This window comes from Theropithecus gelada, chromosome 7b (assembly GCF_003255815.1).
Source record: "Theropithecus gelada isolate Dixy chromosome 7b, Tgel_1.0, whole genome shotgun sequence".
Lineage (NCBI taxonomy): Eukaryota > Metazoa > Chordata > Mammalia > Primates > Cercopithecidae > Theropithecus > Theropithecus gelada.
In genome coordinates this window covers 106,778,254-106,803,275 of record NC_037675.1, presented here as the reverse complement: position 1 = coordinate 106,803,275, position 25,022 = coordinate 106,778,254, and the positions used below count along the sequence as shown (strand labels likewise).

General features: G+C 54.1%; 2 protein-coding genes across 6 annotated transcripts in view; one reads left to right on the top strand and one right to left on the bottom strand.

Moving 5' to 3' along the window:
* The window catches only part of BRF1 (BRF1, RNA polymerase III transcription initiation factor subunit), a 101,475-nt gene that overhangs the window by 56,793 nt on the left and 19,660 nt on the right, over positions 1-25,022 (top strand). For 3 of the 5 annotated variants that reach the window (XM_025392072.1, XM_025392070.1, XM_025392071.1), the window contains 5 exons: positions 5,824-5,855; positions 9,791-9,863; positions 21,132-21,281; positions 22,424-22,517; positions 24,896-25,022. In XM_025392072.1, the coding sequence (XP_025247857.1) occupies positions 5,824-5,855; positions 9,791-9,863; positions 21,132-21,281; positions 22,424-22,517; positions 24,896-25,022 (476 nt within the window). Of the gene's footprint in view, positions 1-5,823; positions 5,856-9,790; positions 9,864-13,110; positions 13,371-13,988; positions 15,459-21,131; positions 21,282-22,423; positions 22,518-24,895 lie in introns of those variants that run through there. The other 2 variants (XM_025392073.1, XM_025392074.1) reach the window with 2 other exon arrangements.
* On the bottom strand, positions 11,439-13,960 carry BTBD6 (BTB domain containing 6). Its single transcript, XM_025392078.1, has 4 exons — positions 13,434-13,960; positions 13,272-13,362; positions 13,037-13,155; positions 11,439-12,873 (listed from the first exon to the last, which is right to left on the bottom strand). The coding sequence occupies exons 1-4, from the start codon at positions 13,805-13,807 to the stop codon at positions 11,841-11,843; spliced, it is 1,617 nt and encodes a 538-aa protein (XP_025247863.1). The 5' UTR covers positions 13,808-13,960; the 3' UTR covers positions 11,439-11,840.

Here is a 25,022-nt window from a genome sequence, read left to right as displayed (position 1 = left end):
ACAGGCTTGAGCCACCGCGCCCGGCCTTTTTTTTTTTTTTTTTGAGACGGAGTCTCGCTCTGTCGCCCAGGCTGGAGTGCAGTGGCGCAATCTTGGCTTGCTGCAACCTCCGCTTTGCCAGTTCAAGCGATTCTCCTGCCTCAGTCTCCTAAGTAGCTGGGATTATAGGCACACGCCACCATGCCCGGCTAACTTTTGTATTTTTAGTAGAGATGGGGTTTCACCATATTGGCCAGGCTGGTCTCAGACTCCTGACGTTATGATTTGCCCGCCTCGGCCTCCCAAAGTGCTGGGATTACAGGCGTGAGCCACCGTGCCCAGCCACATTTAAAAAAAAAATAGAGATGGGGTCTCGCTGTGTTGTCCAGGCTGGTCTTGAACTTCTGTCCTCAGGCAGTCCTGGCCTGGCACTGCCAGACTATGACAGCTCATTAGAATTGGCGCGAATTGGAAGGAGGCCTGAGCTGAGACACTGGTGTGGGTTTTGCTTCTTGGTCCTCACACCGTGTGGGCACCTCAGTCCCCCTCTCCAGTCCCATGGGACCGGGAAAGGTGGTGTCCATTCAGGGTGGGGCCCCTGCTGGCCCCTCCACTGCTGACTGTTGTGGACACAGCCCTTTCTGTGGGGCTGTATATACAAGAGCAGTTTCCCTTGTTTCTCTCTTTGGGTATCCAGTAAAAGCATTTGTATGTGAGACTGTTGAGAGAAATTTCTTGTTCTTTTAAATTTTAGTTCTGCCTTATTTAAATCTCTGTAAACTTTTCCACTTAAGGAAAATGTGTCTGTCTAAGTCAGGACCCGTCTGCAGTTTTTCTCCCTGCGAGCATCATGCAGCCAGCCAGGGTGTGGGCGGCTTCAGTTTCCCCATCCTCTTCACGGTGGAGTGGCTCCTTGCTGTGTTGTCCACAGCTGTGGTGGGGAAGCCTGGTTGGTTCCTGGACCCGGGGCCGTTTGATGGCACAGCAGTGGGGTGCAGGGCTGCACCGTCATGACTGGACCGTTTCCGGGCCTTGTCATCTGCTGATAGGAGTCTCGCGTGGGCCTCTACTGCACTCGGGAATGTCTGGCGCCCTTTGAGGGCGTTGTGTCACCTGCCCTCTGTTGTGCTCACGCATCTCTCCTTTGACTGGCACTCGGCTGCACTGAGCAGGAGACTACCCAGCACAGCATGGCAGGGGCCAGAAGGGAGGCGAAAAGAGGCCCCAGCTGGCAGAATCCAGGCTCTCGCACCCTGGGGGCCTCAGACAGGACCTCTTCTCTGCAGACTTTTTTTGTAATTCCCAGATGGTCAGAAGCAGCTGCTCAGCAAAAGGGAGGGGCTGCTGGGAGGACACCGGTACTGGCCATGCTGGACACAGGAGAGCCTCCAGAGCCCCAGGAGCTCATTAGCTGGGGGACCTGTAGGTTGGGCCCCAAAGGCATTAATGGGCCCTCCCAGGATTGGCCAGAGAGAATGTGATGTCCTCGTAAGGGAAGCACATAATTGAGCTTCCATCGTCTGGAAACTTCTCTGGAAGCTCCTGATAGAGCCAGGTGAATGCGGATCAAGTGCCGGGTGATTTTCGTTTCAGGCAAAGCAGTCATTTTAACCTCGTTAAATGTTTAATTCGAAGCTCCTTTTAAAGTGTACACACTTATCCCATTGTTTTATTACGAAAATTTTCTGCTGAGCCTAGTGGCTTAATGTCTGTAATCCCAGCGCTTTGGGAGGCTGAGGTGGGGAGATCACCTGAGGTCAAGAGTTTGAGACCAGCTCGGCCAACATAGTGAAACCCTGTCTCTACTAAAAATGCAAAAAAATTAGTCAGGCGTGGTGGTGCACACCTGTAGTCCCAGCTACTTGGGAGGCTGAGGCAGGAGAATTTCTTGAACCTGCTTGAACTGTAGGCAGAGGTTGCAGTGATCCAAGATCGCACCATTGCTCTCCAGCCTGGGCTACAGGGCAAGTCTTCATCTCAAAAAAAAAAAAAAAAAAATTCAAACACCTGCAAAGTTCGAGTGAATTGTGGAGTCCCTCGCTCACACTTGTGGTCCGCTCCCCAAAGCTATGCTGCCCTCACTGTCTTATTTTTTGGCACGTTTCAAGGCAAGTTGCAGACGTCTGTGTACTGCACACAGCCCTTCAGCAGGCAGCCCATCAGCTGAGTAGGGGTGAGCATCGTTCCTGGATCTTTTTCTCCTTTGAAGGTAAAGTTGGCATAAAGTGAGATGCACAGGCTCTAATTGCTCCATCTGGAGAGTTCTGACAAACAGTCATCTGTCAGCCCAGAGCAGGGCTCTGTGGACAGGCCTCATGCCCCTTCCAACAGTCCCAGACCCGCAAGAGGCAGCCGCTGTTTCGATTTCCTTCCATTACAGACCAGTTGTGCCTGTTCTAGAATGCCCTATAAATGGAATCAAATGATCTGCGCCCCTGTCACTTCACATTCCTTTTTTTTTTTTTTTTTTTTTTTTGTGACAGAACGTAGCTCTGTCACCCAGGCTGGAGTGCAGTGGTTCCATCTCAGCTCACTGCAACCTCTGTCTTCTGGGTTCAAGCGATTCTCATGCCTTAGCCTCCCAAGTAGTTGGGACTACAGGGGCACGCCACCACGTCCGGCTAATTTTTCGTATTTCTAGTAGAGACAGGATTTTGCTATGTAAGCCAGGCTGGTCTCAGATTCCTGGCCTCAAGCAACTGCCTGCCTTGCCTCCCAAGGTGCTGGGATTGCAGGCGTGAGCCCTGTGTCCGGCAGACATGGTTTTGAGAGGCACCCATGGTGTTTTGTATGCTGAGTGGTATTGCTGTGTGAATACAAGCCAGAGTATTCTTGTATTAATGGACACCTGGACTGCTCCCTGTTTTTGGCTGTTCTGAATGAAGCTGCTATGAACATTCTTCTACAAGTCTTTTTGTGGACATACTTCTTTTTATTTTTAGAGAGAGTCTCTGTGGCCCAGGTTGAGTTGCAGTGGTACAATCACATTTCACTGCAACCTCGACCTCTTGGGTGCAAGCAGTCCTCCTGTCTCAGCCTCCTGAGTAGCTGGGATAACAAGTGTTTGTCACCATACCCAGCTAATTTTTGGATTTTTTTGTAGAGACAGGGTCTCACTGTGTTGCCCAGGCTGGTCTTGAACTCCTGGGCTCGGGTGATCTACTGGCCTCAGCCTCCTAAAGTGCTGGGATTATGGGTGTAAGCCACTGCACCTGACTGACATCTGTTTTTATTTCTCTTGGGTAAATACCTAGGAGTGGAATAGGTAGGTCAGAGGTGTGTGTTTAGTTGTATAAGAAACTTCCAGGCCTTTTCCCAAGGTGGTTGTACCACTTCACGCTTCCATCAGCAGCATGGGTGAGCTATGCCTGCTCCACATCCTCCCGGCATTCAGTGACTTCGTGGGCTTGTGGCAGTGCCACAGTTTTGTTTGCATTTCTGATGATTAATGCAGTTGAGTTCTTTTTCATGTGCTTGTTGGCTTTTTTTTTGGTCTTCATGAAGCTTCTGTTGAATAGTTTTGTCTTTTTTTTTTATTTTGGCCTTTATTCTTCTTATTTAAATAGAGTTCATTTCTCTTTTTTTTTTTTTTTTTTTTTTTTTGAGACAGAGTCTCACTCTGTTGCCCAGGCTGGAGTGCAGTGGTGCACTATTGGCTTACTGCAACCTCTGCTTCCTGGGTTCAAGCAGTTCTCCCACCTCAGCCTCCCAAGTAGCTGGGATTACAGGTACCTGCCACCACGCCTGGGTAATTTTTGTATTTTTAGTAGAGACGGGGTTTCACCATGTTGGCCAGGCTGGTCTCAAACTCCTGACCTCGGGTGATCCTCCCACCTCGGCCTCCCAAAGTGTTGGGATTATAGGCGTGAGGCACAGCGCCTGGCCTTAAATAGAGTTCATTTCTTTTCTTTTTTTTTTTTTTTGTTTGAGACAGAGTCTCACTCTGTCGCCCAGGCTGGAGTGCAGTGGCGTGATCTTGGCTCACTGCAAGCTCCGCCTTCTGGGTTCATGCCATTTTCCTGCCTCAGCCTCCCAAGTAGCTGGGACTACAGGCGCCTGCCACCATGCCCGGCTAATTTTTTTGTATTTTTAATAGAGACAAGGTTTCACCGTGTTAGCTAGGATGGTCTCAATCTCCTGACCTTGTGATCCGCCTGCCTCGGCCTCCCAGAGTGCTGGGATTACAGGTGTGAGCCACTGCGCCCGGCCCAATAGAGTTCATTTCTTAGAGCAGTCTTAAAGAAAAATTGTGTAGACGGCACAGAGTTCCCATACACCACATTTAGTCCCCGATTCCCCTGCGTTATTAACATCTTGTGTTAACTGGTCCACTTGTTACGGTTGATGAGCCCGTCTTGCCAAGTTGTTGGTAACAAAAGTCCACAGTTCACATTGAGGTTCACTCTTGGCGCTGTGCCTTCTGTGGGTTTTCACAAGTATGCAATATGTGAACCCACCAGTGCGGTACGGTGCAGAGCTGCAGTGTCCTGGAACCCTCCACTCCAGCCACCCACCCTCCCTTTCCCCAGCCCTTGGTGGCCACTGACCTAATGCGATCTCCATAGTTTTGGCTTTTCCAGAAGGTGTATGCTTGGAGTCACACACACAATGTAGCCTTCTGGCCTCGTTGGTTTTTCCTGTTCATGTGTGTTGGCTGTCACGGGTGTTTCCCCAGGTAGTTCTTACTGCCTTCCTTTGGTTTCCTTTGATGTCACTGTCCCCACCCCCACCACCAGTCTTCTCTTAGTGCCTCTCTCAAGTCTGTTGGCTGTGCTGTGGTCTGTCCTGCCCATCGTCACAGCCCTCTGGGACTGCTTGCCTTCAGATGCACCTTTGTTCACAGGCCTCACTGCTCACGTCCCAGCTGTCCTGGGGGTTCTCCTCTGTGTTTGAATGCCCCTGTGCCCAGCCCTGGCGCCTTCTTAGGGTGGGAGGCCTTGCTGTTCTGCATGGAGTTGCAAGAGAGGTCAGGGGCCTCCAGCCCAGGGCTTGGAGGAGTGGGCTGGCGTCCTCACCGTCGGACTGCCTGCGAGGTTCTTGCACGGTGGGGCTTTGCTGCTCTGGTCCCAGGGATCTTCTTTGGACGCCGGCTCTGGACGCCTGATCCAGCTCCAGGAGGTGTCCTTAGTGGCTTCTCGAAGCTACAGTGGGCCCACGAGTGATGTGCACGTCAGCTGTCTGGCAGGTTGTTTGATAACTTATGTGTCCATCTGAGTTTTGAATCACTTAAGACACATTCTTGGTCCTGTTTGTGCATCTGAGCGAGGACAGGTCCTGTGTGGGGTCCCCACACCTGCCTCTTGAGCACAGCCCCCGGTGGTGCCTGCAGGCTCACTTGTCACCAGGGGAGCCCCAGGTCTATGTTTCTGTCTCCCGGGAGGACTGCCTGCCTGGCGCCCGGTAGGTGCTCAGGAAGTGCCCTTGGGATGGAGCACGAGTGCCACTGTGTCTTCTGTGCTGTGTGTGGGCAGCAGACCCACCATACGGTGGGCACCTGACTGGGCAGGCGGGTGTGTGGGGGTGCACGCTCTCTCCAGGATCAGATGGAAGTCCCCACCGTTTCTGGTTCCCCCAAACTGGCTCCACATTCCTTGCAGTCCCTTGTCCTGGTTCTGGGTTCACAGAAGTCTCACTTGTGCCTGCGGCTGGGAGGCTCTGGTGAGGCCTGAGCGTGCTGCGCCTCGCTTCCATCCCACCTTTCCTTTCTGATCAAAGGTGGAGCTTATATTTGGAGGGGCGACTCCAGCTCCCTGGGGGTGCAGTCCTGCAGTCCTGCCCATTTGAAGGTAGGCGGGTAACCTGAGCTTGCCAGTCGCTCGACAGCATCCTTGACTCCTACTGCAGACATGCTCCTGGACCTCAGCGACCTGCTTCAGGTAGACAACCAGACAACCTCCATCCTGCATCTTCCCCACCTGGGGCTGTGACCGGGGCACACCAGGTGCCCCCACGCGTCTCACTGGCCGGTCTGTGCTGCCTGCCCGGACGGGAAGTTTTGGTCTGTAGGATGAAGGGCCTTCATCACTTGGGGGTCACAGTCCAAGACTTGTGGGATTGTGGGTCTCCATGGCAGGAGGGCAGCTGCCAGTGCCGGGCATGGTTGGGTGTTAGCTAGGCCTGGGTGAACTGTGAACTTTTGTCCTACACAAAGGAGATTATTTTTAATTAAAACAATTTCTTGTGAGTACCTAGTTTGGTACAGGAGATTATTTCTTTTGACCTTGCATTTTATTTATGTATGTATTGATGAGATGGAGTCTTGCTCTGTCACCCAGGCTGGAGTGCAGTGGCGTGATCTCAGCTCACTGCAACCTCTGCCTCCCGGGCTCAAGCGATCCTCCGACCTCAGTCTCCCAAGTAGCTGGGACCACAGGTGCCTGCCACCATGTCTGACTATTTTGTATTTTTAGTAGAGACGGGGTCTCGCCATGTTGCCCAGGCTGGTCTTGAACTCCTGAGCTCAAACAATCCTCCCACCAAGGCCTCCCTAAGTGCTGGGATCACAGGCATGAACAACCATACCTGGCCTCTTGCATGCATTTTAAATTGTAGAAAAATCTTGTATTACACGCTATTTGGAGACACTCACTTTCTGGGTACCACAGAAAGCATTTTCAGTTACATCTCTCTTTCCACATGACTGAACAAAGTGACAGAGGGGAAAGACCAACCCCAGGGACCCCTGTGCAGACAGGACACAGGGCGGGGGCATCGAGGCTCTGCAGGGACAGTGCTGGGGGCTGCACCACAGGTCCTTGGTGACCATGCTGCTGCGGACTCAAAAAGAGAAATGCCATTGAAAACAGTTGTGACCACAGTGCAGAATTCATGTAGATTTCACTCCCCGAAGGGAGCTGTGTCCAGATCCAGGTGCCCTCCAGGGTTCTGGGCACCCATAGGCTGTGCTGCCACCTCTGGTCCTCGGGGGCTTGCCGCCCTTGACAGCAGCCCACAGTTAGGCTTCTGCCTGTGTCAGGTGACACCTGGGGTCCTTGTCCTCCCAGCTGTCTTATAAATGGCAACTCAGAAGCTACTGCTGAAATATTTTGTGGTCAAGCTAAAAATACTCTGCTGGAATTGTGATAATCCAGCAAATCCATATTTCAGATGCTCTGTGCTCGGTTCAGGGCAAAACCACATGACCCCGTTTCCAACCCCACGACTTCCCAGGGAAGATGAGTGTGAGTGCCAGGGCCAGGCAGCTGCTCCGGAAGTGGTCAGGCTCCTGGGGACTCAGATGGTCCCATGGAGAACTCATGGAGTCTCCCTCTTGATCCCTGCCTTAGGGCAGACCCAGGTTGCTCACTGGCCTGGGCGTACAGCTCCTCAGACACCCATGAGGGCAGTCTGCAGGCAGAATCCACCTGCTGCCCAGCAAGAGAGTTGGGGGGCCATGCTGCACCCTGACCTCTGCCCTCAGGGAGCAGCCACTGTTAGACTGTTAGCAGGAGGATTTCCAATACACGGTCCTCATACATGTTAGCAACTCTGTAAAGAACTGCATATGTTTAGGCTGGGCGTGGTGGCTCACACCTGTAATCCCAGCACTTTGGGAGGCTGAGGCAGGCAGATCACCTGAGGTCAGGAGTTCGAGACCAGCCTGGCCAGCATGGTGAAACCCCGTCTCTACTAAAAATACAAAAATTAGCTGGGCATCATGGTGGATGCCTATAATCCCAGCTACTCAGGAGCCTGAGACAGGAGAATGACTTGAACCCTGGAGGCGGAGGTTGCAGTGAGTTGAGATTGCGCCATTGCACTCCAGCCTGGGCAACAAGAGCAAAACTCCGTCTCAAGAAAACAAACAAAAAACTGCAGCCGGGTGCGGTGGCTCACGCCTGTAATCCCAGCACTTTGGGCGGCTGAGGTGGGTGGACCACGAGGTCAGGAGATCGAGACCATCCTGGCTAACATGGTGAAACCCTATCTCTGCTAAAAATACAAAAAAAAATTAGCTGGGCGTGGTGGCGGGCACCTGTAGTCCTAACTACTCAGGAGGCTGAGGCAGGAGAATGGCGTGAACCCGGGAGGCAGAGCTTGCAGTGAGCCGAGATCACGCCACTGCACTCCAACCTGGGCAATAGAGCGAGACTCTGTCTCAAAAACAAACACACAAAAACAAAAAATCTGCATGCGTTTTGCACACATGACTTTTTAAATGTAAAGGCTTTTTAAATGCTTCCATTTAAAAATTCCCTTTGGAGATTCCTCACTTGCAGCATTCAGATGTCATCGATCCCTGTGTCTCTGGGACACAAGGTTGAGGGTGTGGAGTTTGAGGTGGGCAGGCAGAGGCCGGCAGCAGATCTGGTTCTGCTGTGGCTTAAAGAGAGATGTGGGATCAGGACGGTCAAGTTGCAGGGGCCTGACGGGGACCCAGCACAGGGGCTGGGGCGCTCACACGTGACATGCATGTCACACCTAGACACACTGTATGCATGTGTACACACATGCATGTCTGCACACCGCATGCAGATGCACACACACACTACATGTGCTCACACGCCCCACAGTTCGGTGAGCAGACCCCAGGGATCCCTGGAACCCCCAGAAACTGTGAGGAGGAGAAATTCCTTCAGAAGGCGCACTCTGTGAGCCACCAACCCTTGTGATGGAGCTCTCAGGGATATAATGGAGAAGACGGAAGCTGCGCCCCACTGGGGTGGAAGGTGACCAGGGAGGAGCTGCTGTGGGGGCCCAGCCCTCCCAGTGGGCAGGGTCCCTGATCAGAAGTATCCCCAAAAAGCGCTGCCTCTGTCTCCTGCCTCTAGTGCAGACAGGCCCCTTTGTGTTCGGTCCCTTAGGTCTCCCAGTACCCCAGAGTCAGCAAGCACCTGGAAGTGCCACTGGTGTGCCAGGACAAGGGGACTTGTCTAAGGGCCCACGAACCGGGCTCAGTCAGGCGAGGGAATTCTTCGGGGGAGGCTAGCGGCAGAGGGCCAGACTAGCCAAGCCTGTGAGGCCCAGGGGCCCCAGGGGCAAGCCTGGGATGAAGACAGCCAAGGGTGGGCAGGACTCTTGCAGGCTCCCGCAGGGACCAGGATTTTCCCACTCTGCACCTCATCCACACCTGCCAGCAGACATTGCTCAGCAGCATCCTCCCCCAGCCAGCAGGGCTCCCTAGGGGTACTCAGCCCATGGCAGGGCTGTGCACAGGGTCTCACACTGGCTGGAGTCCTTGTTTTGCTGAGGACAAACAGCAGTGCTCCCATCACTGCCAGCCCTCGGGGTTGCCCCTCTCAGTCTGGGCCTCACCTCCACTGCCCTATGGCAGGGAAGAGAGCGATGGGAGGTGGTCGAGGCAGGGGTGACAGGATCTGCGTGGATTTGGACCTAAGGTGGGAACAGTGCGGGGGGCAGGGGAGTCACTGAGGGACACAGATCTCAATCCCAGCAAGGGGACTGAGGCCAAGACCCCTGGGCCCGTCGGAATCTGGGCTGGAGGGTGGCTGGTGGGAGCACATGTGGACAGGACAGGTTTTGTGTTCATGGGTGCACGGTTCTGAATGAAATGCAGTGTGCACCGTGTGATGACGCCCTGGGAGGGACCTAGCAGTCAGGTTTTCTTCTAAGCAGATGCCATCATTGGCGAGACAGCAGCGGGGCCTAAAGCAGTGGCCTAGAGGAAGAAGGCAGGGCCCTGGGAGCCCCAGCAGCCGAGGAAGGACAGCCAGGCTTTCGGGTGTAGGGTGGCTGCTCCACAGGCCATTGGAGTCTTTAAAGACTGAACAATTGATGCATTTTAAGAGAAAAAAAGCAAACATTTCCTTAAAGACCAATGTTGTTTCTGATTGTGCTCTCTCCATCTCAGGTGAACGTGTACGTGCTGGGAAAGACGTTTCTTCTCTTGGCCAGAGAGCTCTGCATCAATGCGCCGGCCATAGGTAGGCATCTGGGTGAGCTGCTGGGGTGTCCAGCAGGCTGCTGTAGGGACCAGCATGCCAAATGTCCTTTGAGCAGGCCGGGCGCGGTGGCTCAAGCCTGTAATCCCAGCACTTTGGGAGGCTGAGGCGGGCGGATCACGAGGTCAGGAGATCGAGACCATCCTGGCTAACCCGGTGAAACCCCGTCTCTACTAAAAAAAAAAAAAAAAAAGTCCTTTGAGCAGCGGAGGGAAATCCTGTCCAAGTACGGGACCCCTCAAGGTAAGAAATGTCTCTTAAAGCTGCTAGGAGCTCAGCAATGTGGGGCCTTATTTTCTAAGACAGAGTCTCGCTGTTGTCCAGGCTGGAGTGCAGTGGCATGTTCATAGCTCACTGCAGCCTCAAACTCCTAGGCTCAAGTGATCCTCCTGCCTTGGCCTCCCAAAGTACTGGGATTACAGGCATGAGACTGCACCTGGCCTGGGGCTTGCTTTCTGCTGCAAAACCAGAAGGCCCATTGTCAGTGCCTGTCAGGTGTGCAGGTGTAGACAGAGGGAAACAGAAGTGCTGTGTGCTGGGAAAATCTTGTGTGGACAAGGTTTAAGGAACACACCTGGCACCAGGTGCCTCTGGACAGATGGGGACAGTGGGGCAGCTCCTGGATGTGCTTTCCAGCCACAGCCCTCTTTTGTGGTTTTTCTGCCACTTTTGTTCTGTGTTGAGTGCCCAGTGTTGTGCCAGTTTATGGAGCTCCTGTATGCCTTTCTTGATATATGTTAGGTGTAGGGTAAGTCGTGTCTCCCCCTCAAGGCAGCAGCAGAGTTCATGCATGCAGAATCTAACCTGGTGGAAAAGTCTAGAAGGAAAGGATCAGAACAGCACTCACTGCCTGATGGTTCTGACCTACCCTTTCTTTACCAAGCAGATGACTGCTTTCCACAGCCTGCTTAGAGCCCACTTTCTTATTTTGCCTGTCTGCATCTAGGAGCATACGTCCTTGGGGTAGAGAAGCACCAGGTGGGGCTGGGTCACCAACAGGACTGAGCAGCGTGGGCTGCAGCAGCAGAGGGACGCTGGCTGGGGCTCTACACTTGGCCCATGCCCTCTCCCAGGTGCCAAGAGGGGCCATCCCTCTTTTCAGGGGTCATACAGGTTTTCCAGAAAGCAGCTGCCTACGGGGTGTGCAGAGTGGGAGGACAGAGGCAAGGGGTGGGAGAGCTTGCTTCACCCTATAGTCCACTCCTGCAACAGGCTGTCCTGCAGCAGTGTCACAGCTAGTGACACTGTGTCCCCAGGGATCCAGAATGCTGGGCCCAGCAGAATGCTCCCCCCACAGTCCGTTCATAGGGTAGGACTCTGAGGTGCTAGTGATGCATTAGGACATAGAGACAACTAGGCACCTGGTGTTTCCCAGGGTGGCCCGGAAGCCAGCCAGCGACCCAGGGGACGGATGGGCTTCACTGGGGTGCAGTTTGCTCCAGACCACGTAGCATGTTCAGCATGACAGCTTTTCTCCTCGGGATGGGAGCTGTTCTGTTGCATGAGAAAGAGAATACCCCACTGTACAACTCCTGTAGTCATTTACTGACACACGAGTGTTATTTTAGGCAACCTTTATTACAGAAGTCCACTATTTTAAGTGACTTTTTGCCGATTTTAGATTTGAAGGGAAGGTCTCAAGTTAAGCTTGGAACCACTTAGAATCCAAGAGGTGGCAGGAACATCCAACCCCTCAAAGCAGGTGGCGTGGGTGCCACTGGGAGGGGATCTGGGGCCTGCCTTGTGCCCTAAATCTTCCTCCACCTGAGACGTGCACCCCAGTGTACCAGAGATGCCTATGACTCCAATCCCCGGGCTCTGGCTGTGTGGAAAAGGCCTCTACTTTACACAATCAAGTTTCAGCTGACTACATGTCAGAGAGAGACAAGGCTAAGAGGAGTTAGTACATTGACTTCCGCTTCGCTCACTTGCCGATCTGCTGCAGCCTCCCCGGGCACCTCAGGCGTAGAAGATGAGCTCAGGGATCTGCCCACCCTGGACCCCAGTCCCGTTGGTGCTATCCGAGGAGCACTGGAACTGGAAGGCCACCTTTCCGCACTGCACTTCCGTCATCCCCTCCTGCCCAAAGTAGCTGAGTTCGCTGCCATCCAGGACGGCACTGGCCGTGTAGAAGGTGTCTTGTTCAACCTGGACCGGGTGTTCAAACCAGACCGGGAAGGTGTTACTGGATCCGTCTGACATGAACTTGGTCAGGTTCTGAGCCAGAACCACCCCGAGCCGCTTGAGCTCAATCTTCACGCTGTACTCAGCCTTCCCAGAGCTGGACCCATACAGGCCCAGCCCTGCAATAAATACCCTTCTGTCCACTGCAAACTGGATGCTGTCGCAGCGCCCGCGGTACCGCCACTGGTTGCTGCGGTAGGCAGAAGACTGGAATCGGTGGCACCTCTGCGGGGCGAGGCCTTTCCTCTTGGTCAGGGGGAAGTCCAGGCGGGGCTTGTTGGTGGCCGTGTACCACAGGAAGATGCTGTGGGTCTCCTCCAGAGTCAGGATGTCTGACTGGGCAGCGCCATTGGCAAACTCCTCTAGGGTCATGGTTGGAATTCGGACCAGATAGAGGGCTCGCCCCAAAACATGCCTCTTGTTTCGTGGGGTGACTGGCAGCCCCTGCCTCTTGCACTCTGCCTCGGCCCAGTTCAGGACGGCCTCGAAGACCACTGCCTCCTTGGTGTTGAGGGCCTCCCGAGTGACAATAATCTCCAGTGTCTGCCGGTCTATCTCACAGAAGCCTTCGGACCGTAGGGCCATCTCGGCCTGTGCATCGATGACCTCCCAGCAGCGCTGCGTCAGCTCAGGCTCCTCAAACAGCCGGCTCTGGGACAGCAAGACACAGGCGTTCTTGGCTTCCAAACTTGTCTCCAGAAAGTTGACACAAGCTTTTGCCAATGCTGGGACGATGTACTTCTTAGCAGCGTAGAGAGTGGCCAGCACCGTGTCAGCTTCCAGATCGATCTCATCACTGTACATGTACCTAGGCGAGGCAAGGCCCGCGTCAGGGGCTGGCTCCCAAGCACCTATTGCGGGGCTGGACCTGGGAGAGTCGTCCATCAGCTCCTGTGTGCTCCCCCTCAGAAGCCACGGGAGGCCGCCTAGAACGGACCCACCCGTCCTTCCCCAGTACAGAGTGGACTTACTTTAACAGGATCAGAAAGGCTGCGGGCTCCACGTCTGGAATGTGAATTTCAGATTTGACTTCCGCCAGGTCCCCGTAGAACATGGCATAGAAGACGGAGCTGCCGACAGCCAGGACGTACTGGGAGGAGAAAGCGCCGCCGTGAGCCTGGCTGTCCCGCGGGCTGCGGGCAGCCACACGGCAGGCGGGGCACGGCAGGCGGGGCACGCCTTCCGAGAGGGGTCGCCGCTACCCACCTTGTGGGCGGGCACCGTCCTGGTCGCCCCCGGGGGCCCCACGACGAAGTGCACGTCGGCCATGAGCTCGTTGTTAAACATGAGCGCGTTCCTGCAAAGGCAGAGGCACGGGCTGGGGGCGCGGGCGCGCGCGGGTGCGCGGGCCGCGGGGGGCGGGCTCACCTCTCGCGCAGCGTGGGGCGGCAGCACCGCCAGCCGGGGCTTTCCGGGTGGTTGTTGCCGAGTGTGGGGGGCGCGGGCGCGGGCGGCGGGGGCGCGGGCGCGGGGGCGCTGGGCGGGCTGCGCGGCCCGGCCTTCCTGCCCACGGCGGCACCGGCGTTGCTGTTGGCGAGGTCCGCGGCCGCGGCGCTGGCGGGGGCGTAGAGCTCCGCCGCCATCTTCGCGGGCGGGGCGGCGGGGGCGGCCTCGGCGTCTGTGGACGCCGCGCCCCGCGCCCTCGCACCGCGCCGGGGCCTTGGGAGCGGCTCTGCAAGCAAAAGCAGGGAGGTCAGGCACTGAGCAACGCGGCCATGCAGGCAGGCCAGGGGCAGCAGCATGGGCGGCGGCGGCGGCGCTGCGACCCGCGGGGTTGCCACCCGCTCCCTTGCCACCCCCGCCCCTGCGACCCTGCGACCCTGCCCGAGCCCAGCCTAGCGCAGCCCGGCCAGGCCCGGCCGCAGGGGGCGCCGTCCCGCCCGCCTGAGCCTGTACCCGCCGCGGCGCCAGCGCGTCACGCTGCGTCAGGGCCGCGCCCCACGCGACGACGCTGCCGCGCGGCCCCGCCCCCAGGCCCGACAGCCTGGAAGCTGCTGGAGTTTCCGTGCCCTGCAACCGGCCCGAGACGCGCACTGTGCAGAGGCCGCCGTGGAAGGCGGCTCCCGGCTCTGGCAGGCGGCTGCCCCCAGACCCGCAGTGCCATGCGCAGGTGCTTGCGCCCGTTCTTTAGTTAGCGATCTTTTGGTTAGGAACGCAGGTGGACCTGCTTGTTGGCCGTTTGCATTCCAGAGTCTGTGCCTCTGGCCGAGGCTTGTCGGATGGTCGTAGGGCTTCCTTGTTGGTTCGGATGCCTAGTGATTTAGCTTACTGCAGACGCCAGCAGCAAACGCTGGCGGAGAGCGCGGTCCACTCTGCTCTGAGGGCTTTCACAGGGGCAGGCGCTGCTATTTCCTCGCATTTTCCTCGAGGAAATGGGCACAGAGAGGTTAGTCGCGTGCTGAAGGTCACACAGCGGGCGGGTGGGCAAGTCAGGATCTGGCTCCGGGCCTGCAGCCTTGGAGCTTGGGCCCCAGGGCGCGCCCTGCCTCTGTGGCTCTGCCTGTGGATCGCAGTCGCAGTCTCGTTCCCTATGGGGCCTCTAGCCTCCCAGCCTGGAGCTAATCCTGGGAGATGCGTGGCAGTGGGCACTGGCTTTGCCGATGTGGAGACCAGACTTCAGAGACTGTGTCACCTGGCTTGGTCTGCGCAGCCGGTGCACGCCAAGCTCGCGTGCAGACGAAGCTCCAGAGGCCTGGCTGTCAGGAGAGTTCCTCCCCGAGGACACACATGCAACCTTCTGGACCTCCAGGCTTCAGACTTTCAAAACTCCCATATACAGGAAAGCCCCCAGGACGCAGCCAGCAGCTCGGGTCATGGGTGCACCCATCACAGCAGTCCTGGGCGAAACAGTGAATAGGAGCTCTGTGTCTCTGGTCGTTACAGTTGTAGTAAATGTTCCCTGTAGTAAGAGTCCCCTTCGGAAGATATTTGCCGTATTTTCAACAAAGGACTCTCCAGGATTAATGAGCGACTATAAGTCAGGAAGGAAAAGGCTGACAACCCAGGTGTTTTAAAAAACGGGCAAAGGACGTGAACAGACACTATGCAATGACCCAGAGTGCACACATCATCATTTCGCCAGGGAATGGGGCGCCCGAGCCCCCAGGCGGCTGAACTTGAGACTTGTCACGCCAGTGTTGGTGGAACACGGAGCAGCTAGAGGTCACGTGCTGCAGGTGGGCGTGTAACTCCGCAGGGCCAAGCCCTTTGGAAAGCCGTAGCATATGCATGAGGGTCCAGAAAGTCCCAAGAGAAAGTGTGTGGATGCACCTACCAAGGACACACCCACAGAGGCCACAGTTGCGATTTCATAGTGTGGGACCCCACTGGCAAAGACACACTGGCTGCTGTGGCCATGGTTTCTGTCCCAGCCATCTATTTCCATAGGAAAAGGTAACGGGCATAAGCAGTTTCCAGGAGAAATACAAATGGCGAGAGTGGAGACAGCCTGCATGTCCATCAGCAACAGAAAGGATCAACACGTTGTGGTGGGTCCATTTGGGGAACGCAGTGAGAGGGAATAACTTACAGCAACACACAAGACCTGGGCAACAGCTGCCTCGGGGCTGGGGGGTGCCAGGATAGAACTGCTGAGCCGCCAGAGGTAGTCAGCATCTTGATCTGCATGGTGGTGTTGAGTGTGTGAATAATAATTCTCATCCTTAGAAGCCACCCTTTGCACTCTGATTTTTAAAATGTTACAGTGTAGGCCAGGCACGGTGGCTCACGCCTGTAATCCCAGCACTCTGGGAGGCCAAAGTGGGCGGATCACCTGAGGCCAGGAGACCAGCCTGGCCAACATGGTGAAACCCCATCTCTACTAAAAATACAAAAATTAACTGGGTGTGGTGGGCATCTGTAATCCCAGCTACTTGGGAGGCCAAGGCAGGAGAATGGTTTGAACCAGGGAGTCGGAGGTTGCAGTGAACTGAGATCACACCACTGCACTCCAGCCTGGTTGACAGAGCAAGACTCTGTTGACCAGGCTGGTCTTAAACTCCTGGCCTCAAGTGATCCAACCGCCTAGGCCTCCCAAAGTGCTGGGATTACAGGTGTGAGCCACCACGCCCAGCCATCATTTTCTTTTTTGTTTGTGATAGTGGTCATCCTAATGGATATGAGGTAGTGTCATGTGGTTTTGATTTGCATGTCCCTGATAAATAATGATGTTGAGCATCTGCTCGTGCTTGTTGGCCATTTGCATGCCATGTTTGGAGAAATGTCTGTTCGAGGGCTTTGCCTTTTTTTTTGAGACAGTCTCACTCTGTTACCCAGGCTGTAGTGCAGTGATGAGGTTGCACCGCAAAGTCTGCCTTCCAGGTTCAAGCGATTCTCGTGCCTCAGCCTCCCAAAGAGCTGGGATTACAAAAGAGCAATTTGGCCGGCCGCGGTGGCTCACGCCTGTAATCCCAGCACTTTGGGAGGCCGAGGCGGGCGGATCACAAGGTCAGGAGATCCAGACCATGGTGAAACCCCGTCTCTACTAAAAATACAAAAAATTAGCCGGGCGCAGTGGCAGGCGCCTGTAGTCCCAGCTACTCGGGAGGCTGAGGCAGGAGAATGGCGTGAACCCGGGAGGCGGAGCTTGCAGTGAGCCGGGATTGTGCCACTGCACTCCAGCCTGGGCGACAGAGCAAGACTCTGTCTCAAAAAAAAAAAAAAAAACAAAAGAGCAATTTGCCCATTTTTAATCAGTTTTGTTCCTGAGTTGTAGGAGTTTTTTGTATATTCAGGATGTTAACCCCTTATGAGATAGATGGTTTGCACATATTCTCTTCCCTTCCCTAGGATATCATTTCTGTTAATGGATTCCTTTGCTGGGCAGAAACTTTTTAGTTTGAGGTTATCCAATTTGTCTATTTTTACTTTTGTTGCCCTTGTTGTTGGTGTCATGTTTGAGAAATCTTTGCCAAGACCAATGTCCTAAAGTCTTTCCCTGTGTTTTCTTCTACGGATTTTATAGTTTCAAGTCTGCGTTTGGGTCTTGAATTGGTTTTGAGTTAGTTTTTGGGTATGATGTAAGGTAAGGGTCTATCTTTATTTGCAAGTGGATATCCAGTTTTCCCAGCGCTGCTTATTGAAGAGACCATCCTTTCCCCATTGTGAAAGAAGTTCTTGTCACCCTTTTTGAAAGTCACCTGCCCGTCATTGTCATTTCTGACCCCGTTCTGTTCTGTCCTGTCCTGTCCTGTCCTGTTCTGTTGGTCTGTAGGTCTGCCTTCATGTCAGCACCCTACTGGCTGTTGGACTTTTTAATTCTTTTCTTGACAGTGGTAATTTATTTGCTTCTTTTTCTTTATTAGTCCCTTTGCTTACTTTAAATAATTACTTTTGTTAATTTTAAATTTTCTGTTATTTGACTTAGTTCATTAATTTCATTGCTTCCTTTATTTATTTATTTATTTATTTATTTTTGAGATGGAGTCTTGCTCTGTCGTCCAGGCTGGAGTGCAGTGGCGCCATCTCAGCTCATTGCAACCTCTGCCTCACAGGTTCAAGCGATTCTCCTGTCTCAGTCTCCGAGTAGCTGGGATTACAGGCGCATGCCACCGCGTCCAGCTAATTTTTTGTGTTTTTTAGTAGAGATAGGGTTTCACTGTGTTGCCCAGGCTGGTTTCGAACTCCTGAGCTCAGGCAATCAAAGTGCTAGCCTCTTACAATCAAAGTACCTCGGCCTCCCAAAGTGTTAGGATTACAGGCGTGAGCCATCACGCCTGGCCCATTGCTTTCTTAAATATACAAAGCGCTTAAGTTAATAAAGTTATCTAAAGGATTGTGCTTTAATTTCTAATAGCGTTTGGAGGTGAGGGGACTACTTGTTTTTGCTCGTTTTTAGTTTTTTGGTTTTTTTTTACTTGGGATCAAGTGGCACATCCTGTGTGAAATGTATTGAGAGTTTCTTTGTTCTGTAATACCTGGTCATTTTCATAACTGTCCCACAGACACTGGAAAAGCATGATGACTCCATAGGGTACAGAATTTAGAACATCCTTGTCAGATTGAGCCTATAGTGATGTGTCTTATATTGTCCCTTAGTCTTTTTTTCCTAATCAGTCTGTCAAATTTCAGAGAACCATGTTAAAATCTCCCCTTATTGTGGTTTTGAAGGTTGTTTCATTGCTTTTCCTTCATTTAATTCTTCCTCTGTCACTGTGCACCTGCAGATTCCAGGCTGCTTCACATAGTTTCCTTTGCATTATGAAATGGCTCATGCCTGTCCTGTGCCACTCTGCCACTCCACGTTTGCCCACAGTGCCGCCGCTGCCCAGCGCCTCTGCTCCACCCTAGTCACTGACGGATTTGTCTTGAAAGCACGCTTTTTGCTTGTCTTTTTTGTTTTGAAACATGGTCTCAGTCACCTAGGCTAGAATGCAGTGGCACAGTCATGGCTCAATGCAGCCTCAACCTCCTGGACTCAAGTAATCCTGCCACCTCAGCCTTCCAAGTAGCTAGGAATGTAGGTATGAGCCACTCTGCCTGGCTTGTCTTGAATTTTTTTTTTTTTTTTTTTGGAGATGGAGTCTCGCTTTGTCACCTAGGCTGGAGTACAGTGGCACAATCTTGGCTCTTTGCAACCTCCACCTCCCAGGTTCAAGCAATTCTCCTGTCTCAGCCTCCTTAGTACCTGGGATGACTGCGGGGACATACCACCACACCCAGCTAATTTTTGTACTTTACTTTAGTAGAGACGGGGTTTCACTGTATTGGCCAGGCTGGTCTTGAACTCCTGACCTCAGGTGATCCACCCTCCTTGGCCTCCCGAAGTGCTAGGATTACACGTGTGAGCCACCATGCCCAGCCGTCGATATATTTTCCAGTGTCTTTGAACTGAGTTTTCTATTTCAAGAATTAATGAGTGTCAAAGTCCCACCCCCATCAGTACATCTTCTTCTTTTTTTTTTTTTTTCTGTCACCCAGGCCTGAGTACAGTGGTACAATCACAGCTCACTACAGCCTCGACTTCCCGGGTTCGAGTGATCCCCTTGCCTCAGCCTCCTCAGTAGCTGGGACTAGACCACACCCACTAATTTTTTTTTTTTTTTTTTGGAGGCAGAGTCTTGCTCTGTCGCCCAGACTGGAGTGCAGTGGCATGATCTTGGCTCACTGTAACCTCCACCTCCCAGGTTCAAGCAATTCTGGAGTCTCAGCCTTTCAAGTATCTGGAACTATAGGTGCCCGCCACCACACCTGGCTAATTTGTGTGTGTGTGTGTGTTGTATTTTAGTAGAGACAGGGTTTCACCATGTTGCCTAGGGTGGTCTGGAACTCCTAAGCTCAGGCAGTCCACCTGCCTTGGCCTCCCAAAATTCTGGGGTTACAGGTGTGAGCCATCACACCCGGCCTCACACCCACTAATTTTTTGTTTCTTTGTTTCTTTGTTTTTTGAGACGGAGTCTCACTCTGTCATCCAGGCTGGAGTGCAGTGGTGTGATCTTGGCTCACTGCAACCTCCGCCTCCTGGGTTCAAGCGATTCTCCTGCCTCATCCTCCCAAGTAGGTGGGCCCAGCTCATTTTTTGTATATTAGTTGAGACAGGGTTTCACCATGTTGCCCAGGGTGGTCTTGATCTCCTGAGCTCAGGCCATCCACCTGCCTCAATCTCCCAAAGTGCTGGGATCACAGGCGTGAGCCACAGCACCCAGCCCCGGCCAAATTTTTAAAAAAAATTTTTGTATAGACTTCGTCTCAATATTGCCCAGTCTATAAGCATATCTTTTTTTTTTTTTTTTTTTTTTGAGACAGAGCTTTGCTCTTGTTGCCCAAGCTGGAGTGCAATGGTGCAATCTCAGCTCACTGAAACCTCCACCTCCCTGGTTCAAGCAATTCTCCTGCCTCAGCCTCCTGAGTAGCTGGGACTAGAGGCATGTACTACCATGCGCTGCAAATTTTGTATTTTTAGTAAAGACGGGGTTTCTCCATGTTGGTGAGGCCAGTCTCAAACTCCGGACCTCAGGTGATCTGCCCACCTTGGCCTCCCAAAGTGCTGGGATTATAGGCGTGAGCCACCACGCCCAGGTTATAACTGTATTTTTTAATCATTCTTTTTATTTCTAGCTCCGATAATTTTATCTTATTGAAAATTATTAAAAATCATAGCAATTATGTTATTTTAAATTATCTTGGTTTTTTTCTCTGAATAATATCTGGTTTAGCTGCCGAATCACCAAAAATCCTTTGTTTTTATCTGTAGTTGTGGGTGCGTAGTGGGTACGTATGTTTATGGGGCACATGAGGTGTTTGGATGCTGCCTGCAGTGTGTAACAATCACATCAGGGTAAATGCGGCATCTTTCACCTCAAGCATTCATCCTTCGTGTTACAGACACGCTCAGCTGGAAAGGGGGCCTGCATCGTGAGTGTGAAGGGATGCAAGTCATAGCCACCTGAGTCTGGTGGGACACAGCAGGGCCCTGTGGAGTCACATCACAGCCTCGTGCTCGGCGTAGGGGAGCGCTGCTTGGGTCCATGCAGTCGATCAGGGCCCGGGCTGTGCAGCACCCGGCCTGTCCTGCTCTAGGCACATCCCCTGTAGCACTGTGCCCTGCTGGCAGAGGTGCACAGCACCAGACCTCAGTGTGCACACACAGCCCCAGTGGCACTGCCATGCTGGTAGGGATGCCAGAAGTGGGTCCTCCTCTCACCCATGAGTGTCAGCTGATGCCGGCTGGCTGGCGACTCGTGTGCCCAACCCACGCCTGTCTTGCTCTAAGGGTCCCGGGACCGTTGTTGGGGGTGGTGCTGTTAGCATGGTCTGGAGGGAAGGCTGCTGGGTGTGAGCCCCTCTGTGCCCTGAGCAGGGCAGCCATGCAGTAGGGGCACGCTGCCTGGCCCCAGCGTGTCTGCAGCAGGCTGGTTGGCAGCAGGTGGCCAGTGGCTCTCCTGGGTTCAGTGCCATGACTGCTCCAGCTGAGGGTCAGAGAGGCTTTGTCCAGGGGAGGGGGACTGGTGAGGGGCCTGGGTTCCTGGAAAGACAAGTGCAGGTCACCCCACCCCTGGGCTGTCTGGGCCACCTGTGCACATGCTGTGGCACATTGAGGCGGGCACTGAGATGCCGTGTCTGCTACAGACCCATGCCTGTATATTCCGCGCTTTGCGCACCTACTGGAATTCGGAGAGAAGAACCACGAGGTGTCCATGACTGCCCTGAGGCTCCTACAGAGGATGAAGCGGGACTGGATGCACACAGGCCGGCGCCCCTCGGGCCTCTGCGGAGCAGGTACAGCGGGCCTTGCCCGTCTGGGGGATGCTGGCCTGGGTCCTGGAGTCACACTTTCCTGACGCCTGAGTACTGGTGGGCTGTGCCAAATGTTTGCAGAGCACTGAGAGCTGCCTCCAGCCTTCCGTGGCTGACACTGGACTGGCCCACCGGGGTCCTCAGCCCTCCAGGACCTCCTGGCTGCCCCGTTGGCCTCTGTGTGTCCTGGCATAAGGGGCAGAACCCTCAGGGCAGAGTGGCCCTGACCCCAGGTTGCCTACATCTGGGGTGCGGCTGCACGGCCATCCCTGTCCGTGGTCTTGTGGGGCCCGGCTCCTGACGCGGATAGTGGTGTGGCCTCTCTGAGATGCTAGATTGTTGCTTATGAGGGTGCCACGGGGCTGTCAGACTATCCCCCACCCCCAGCTGGGCGGTTGTTCTAGTTGGACCTCTGTGGCCCCCCAGGTTCCAGCTGTCACTCAAACTCTCACTTTGCCTTTGGTGCTGGTGGGTGGATATGGCTGTGGCCTGGTCAACTACCCCAACCCTGGAATTGGAGCCCCAGGTCGGCAGAGCCCTTGCTCCTCACCAGGGCCCTCACCCTCAGTGCCCACAGAGTCCACTCTTCCCAGCAGGCTAGGTGCCAGCGTCCCTGCACTCTGCTGACAGCAGAATTCAGTCCACCTGAGAAGCCGTTCCATCTGCACACATGATCTCCATGTTTGCTCTGGAGGTTCTGGGCCCACTGCAGCCTTGGTGAACCTGTGTCAGCTGCCAGCTGTGGCCTCGCCCCTTTCCCGCCTGGCCTGGCTCTGCATCCTCAGAATCCCCAGCTCCCATCACAACCTGTGTTTCCTGCACAGTCATCTTAAAGTTATTTTGTTTGCTTTGAGGGATTACGTGAAGCTCTCGGAAACCTTCATTTTAATTGTTCTTGTATTTGAAAATGGAATGGGATGCAGCCACCACCCACCATAAGATAGAGAGGGTCTCATTGTTCAGGATGAGCCACGCTAAGTGAGGATCTCACTGCCCTGGCACGGACACATCTTCCCAGGTCATCATCTCCCTGACCGGGATCCGCAGTGTTTTCCTGGGCCACAGATACACTGTTGCCCTGGTTCCCAGCTGTGGTTGACGAGGCCCGTCTCGTTGCTTTCTAGCACTCCTAGTTGCAGCCAGAATGCATGACTTCAGGAGGACTGTGAAGGAGGTCATCAGTGTGGTCAAAGTGTGTGAGTCCACGCTGCGAAAGAGGTAGGGGGCTCTCATTCATGGCATGGGCACCACGCAGACACTTCGTCAGTCCAGCTCAGGCCTGCTTGCCGGAGCAGGTGCCACTTCCCAGGACCCTGCTATACCCCACCTGGCTGTTGGCCAGGACCTAGCCCAGCCCCCGTCGCACCATGGCTTGGACATGCTGGCAGGATGCCTTGCCTCCCTCCGGAGAGTTCCCTGCTAGTCCTTCTGAGGCCGGCCCTGTCCTGCGGAGGCGTCCTCCTCCTCCGATCCCTGTATTATTATTATTTTTTTTTTTTTTTTTTTTGAGACGGAGTCTCGCTCTGTCGCCCAGGCTGGAGTGCAGTGGCCGGATCTCAGCTCACTGCAAGCTCCACCTCCCGGGTTTGCGCCATTCTCCTGCCTCAGCCTCCTGAGTAGCTGGGACTACAGGCGCCTGCCACCCCGCCCGTCTATTTTTTTGTATTTTTTAGTAGAGATGGGGTTTCACCGTGTTAGCCAGGATGGTCTCAATCTCCTGACCTCGTGATCCGCCCGTCTCGGCCTCCCAAAGTGCTGGGATTACAGGCTTGAGCCACCGCGCCCGGCCTTTTTTTTTTTTTTTTTGAGAGACAGCCTCGCTCTGTCACCCAGGCTGGAGTGCAGTGGCACGATCTCGGCTCACTGCAACCTCCGCCTCCCGGATACAAGAGATTCTCCCGCCTCAGCCTCCTGAGTAGCTGGGATTACAGGCGTGCGCCACCATGCCCGGCTAACTTTTGTAGTTTTTAGTAGAGACGGTTTCACCATGTTGGTCATGCTGGTCTTGAACTCGTGACCTCGTGATCCACCTGCCTCGGCCTCCCAAAGTGCTGGGATTACAGGCGTGGGCCACCGTGCCCGGCCTGATCCCTGTGTTTCTAAGTTGAGGCGGAGGGTGATGTGTAAAGTTGCCCTAAGTCACAAATAGGCAGGAGGCTGTCTTTGACGTCAGAAGCCTGGTCCATCTCCTTTTTGGTGTGGTCCGTCCTGGACTTTGAAAGCCCAGGTGCCCCCTGTCCCAGTGAGAAGCCGGAGTTCCATCAGAGGTCCCCGCATCAGTTGAAATGAGTGGCACAGCAAGCCAGGCAGGCAGGGGCGGGGCTTTGCACCCCGCCTTGCTGGGTGGTATTTGTTGGGGTTCCTCACAGCTCACCTGCGCTGGCAGCCCCGTTTCATAGACTTCCGCAAGGTAAATGTGACAGTGGGGTTGCTGCAACCTGTAACTGCTGTGACATTTATCACAAATCTTAAACACACGGCTGCTGTTTTTCAGCTGAGATCGTGTCCTGTGGCAGTTTCCAAAAGCAGCTGGAAAGTATTTAACCTGAAACATCTGACTGTTGATTCTGTAAAAAGCCTTTGATTAAGCATGTTGGAGGTTGTGTAGCGTGTAGAGGCGTTCGTAAGAACTGAGCCCCATGGCTCACAGGCCTGTAGGCCCCTTCCTGCCTGACTGCCAGGTGCTGAGGTTCTAGCCCAGCCTCCTCTCTTCAGGCGTTCTGAGTCTTCCGCCTAGGATTGGGGTCCTCTGTGAGTGATTAAGGGTGCCTGTGGGCCTTTCTCCCAGTGAACAGAGGTCCGGGCAGGATCAGATGGGGGTAGAGAAGCCGCCAGAAGGGACCTGGGTGCCGAGGAGCAAGGCCTGACTGCCAGGCCCCATGGAGGAACGCCTGGCAAGCACAGTTCATTTATTTGTTTTTATTTTTTATGTTTTTGACACAGAGTTTTGCTCTTGCCGCCCAGGCTGGAGTACAGTGGCACGATCTCAGCTCACTGCAACCTCCGCCTCCTGGATTCAAGCGATTCTCCAGCCTCAGCCTCTCAAGTAGCCGAGATTACAGGCTCCCACCACCACGCCCAGCTAATTTTTGCTGTTTTTAATAGAGACGGGGTTTCACCATGTTGGCCTGGCTGGTCTCGAACTCCTGACCTCAGGTGATCCTACCACTTCGGCCTCCCACATGCTGGGATTACAGGCGTGAGCCACAGTGCCTGGCCTTTTATTTTATTTTTTTATATATTTTTTGAGACAGTCTCACTCTGCTGCCCAGGCCAAAGGGCAGTGACGCTATCACAGCTCATTACAGCCTCAACCTCCTGGGCTCAAGTGATTCTCCCTGACCTCAGCCTCCCAAGTAGCAGGGACTGCAGGTGTGCACCACCATACCTGGCTAACTTTTTTTTCTTTTTGGGTAGAGACAGAGTCTCACTATGTTGCCTAGGCTGATCTCAAAGTCCTGGACTCAAACAGTCCACCCACCTTGGGCTCCCAAGTGCTGGGATCACAGGTGTGAGCCACGCCAAGCCAGCAGCTCAGTTTTAAATGGCGTTTTCAGAGCTGCCAGCTCCATTTCCCATGTCCGGCTCCATTTTAGGCTCACGGAATTTGAAGACACCCCCACCAGTCAGCTGACCATAGATGAGTTCATGAAGATCGACCTGGAGGAGGAGTGCGACCCCCCCTCATACACGGCTGGGCAGAGGAAGCTGCGGATGAAGCAG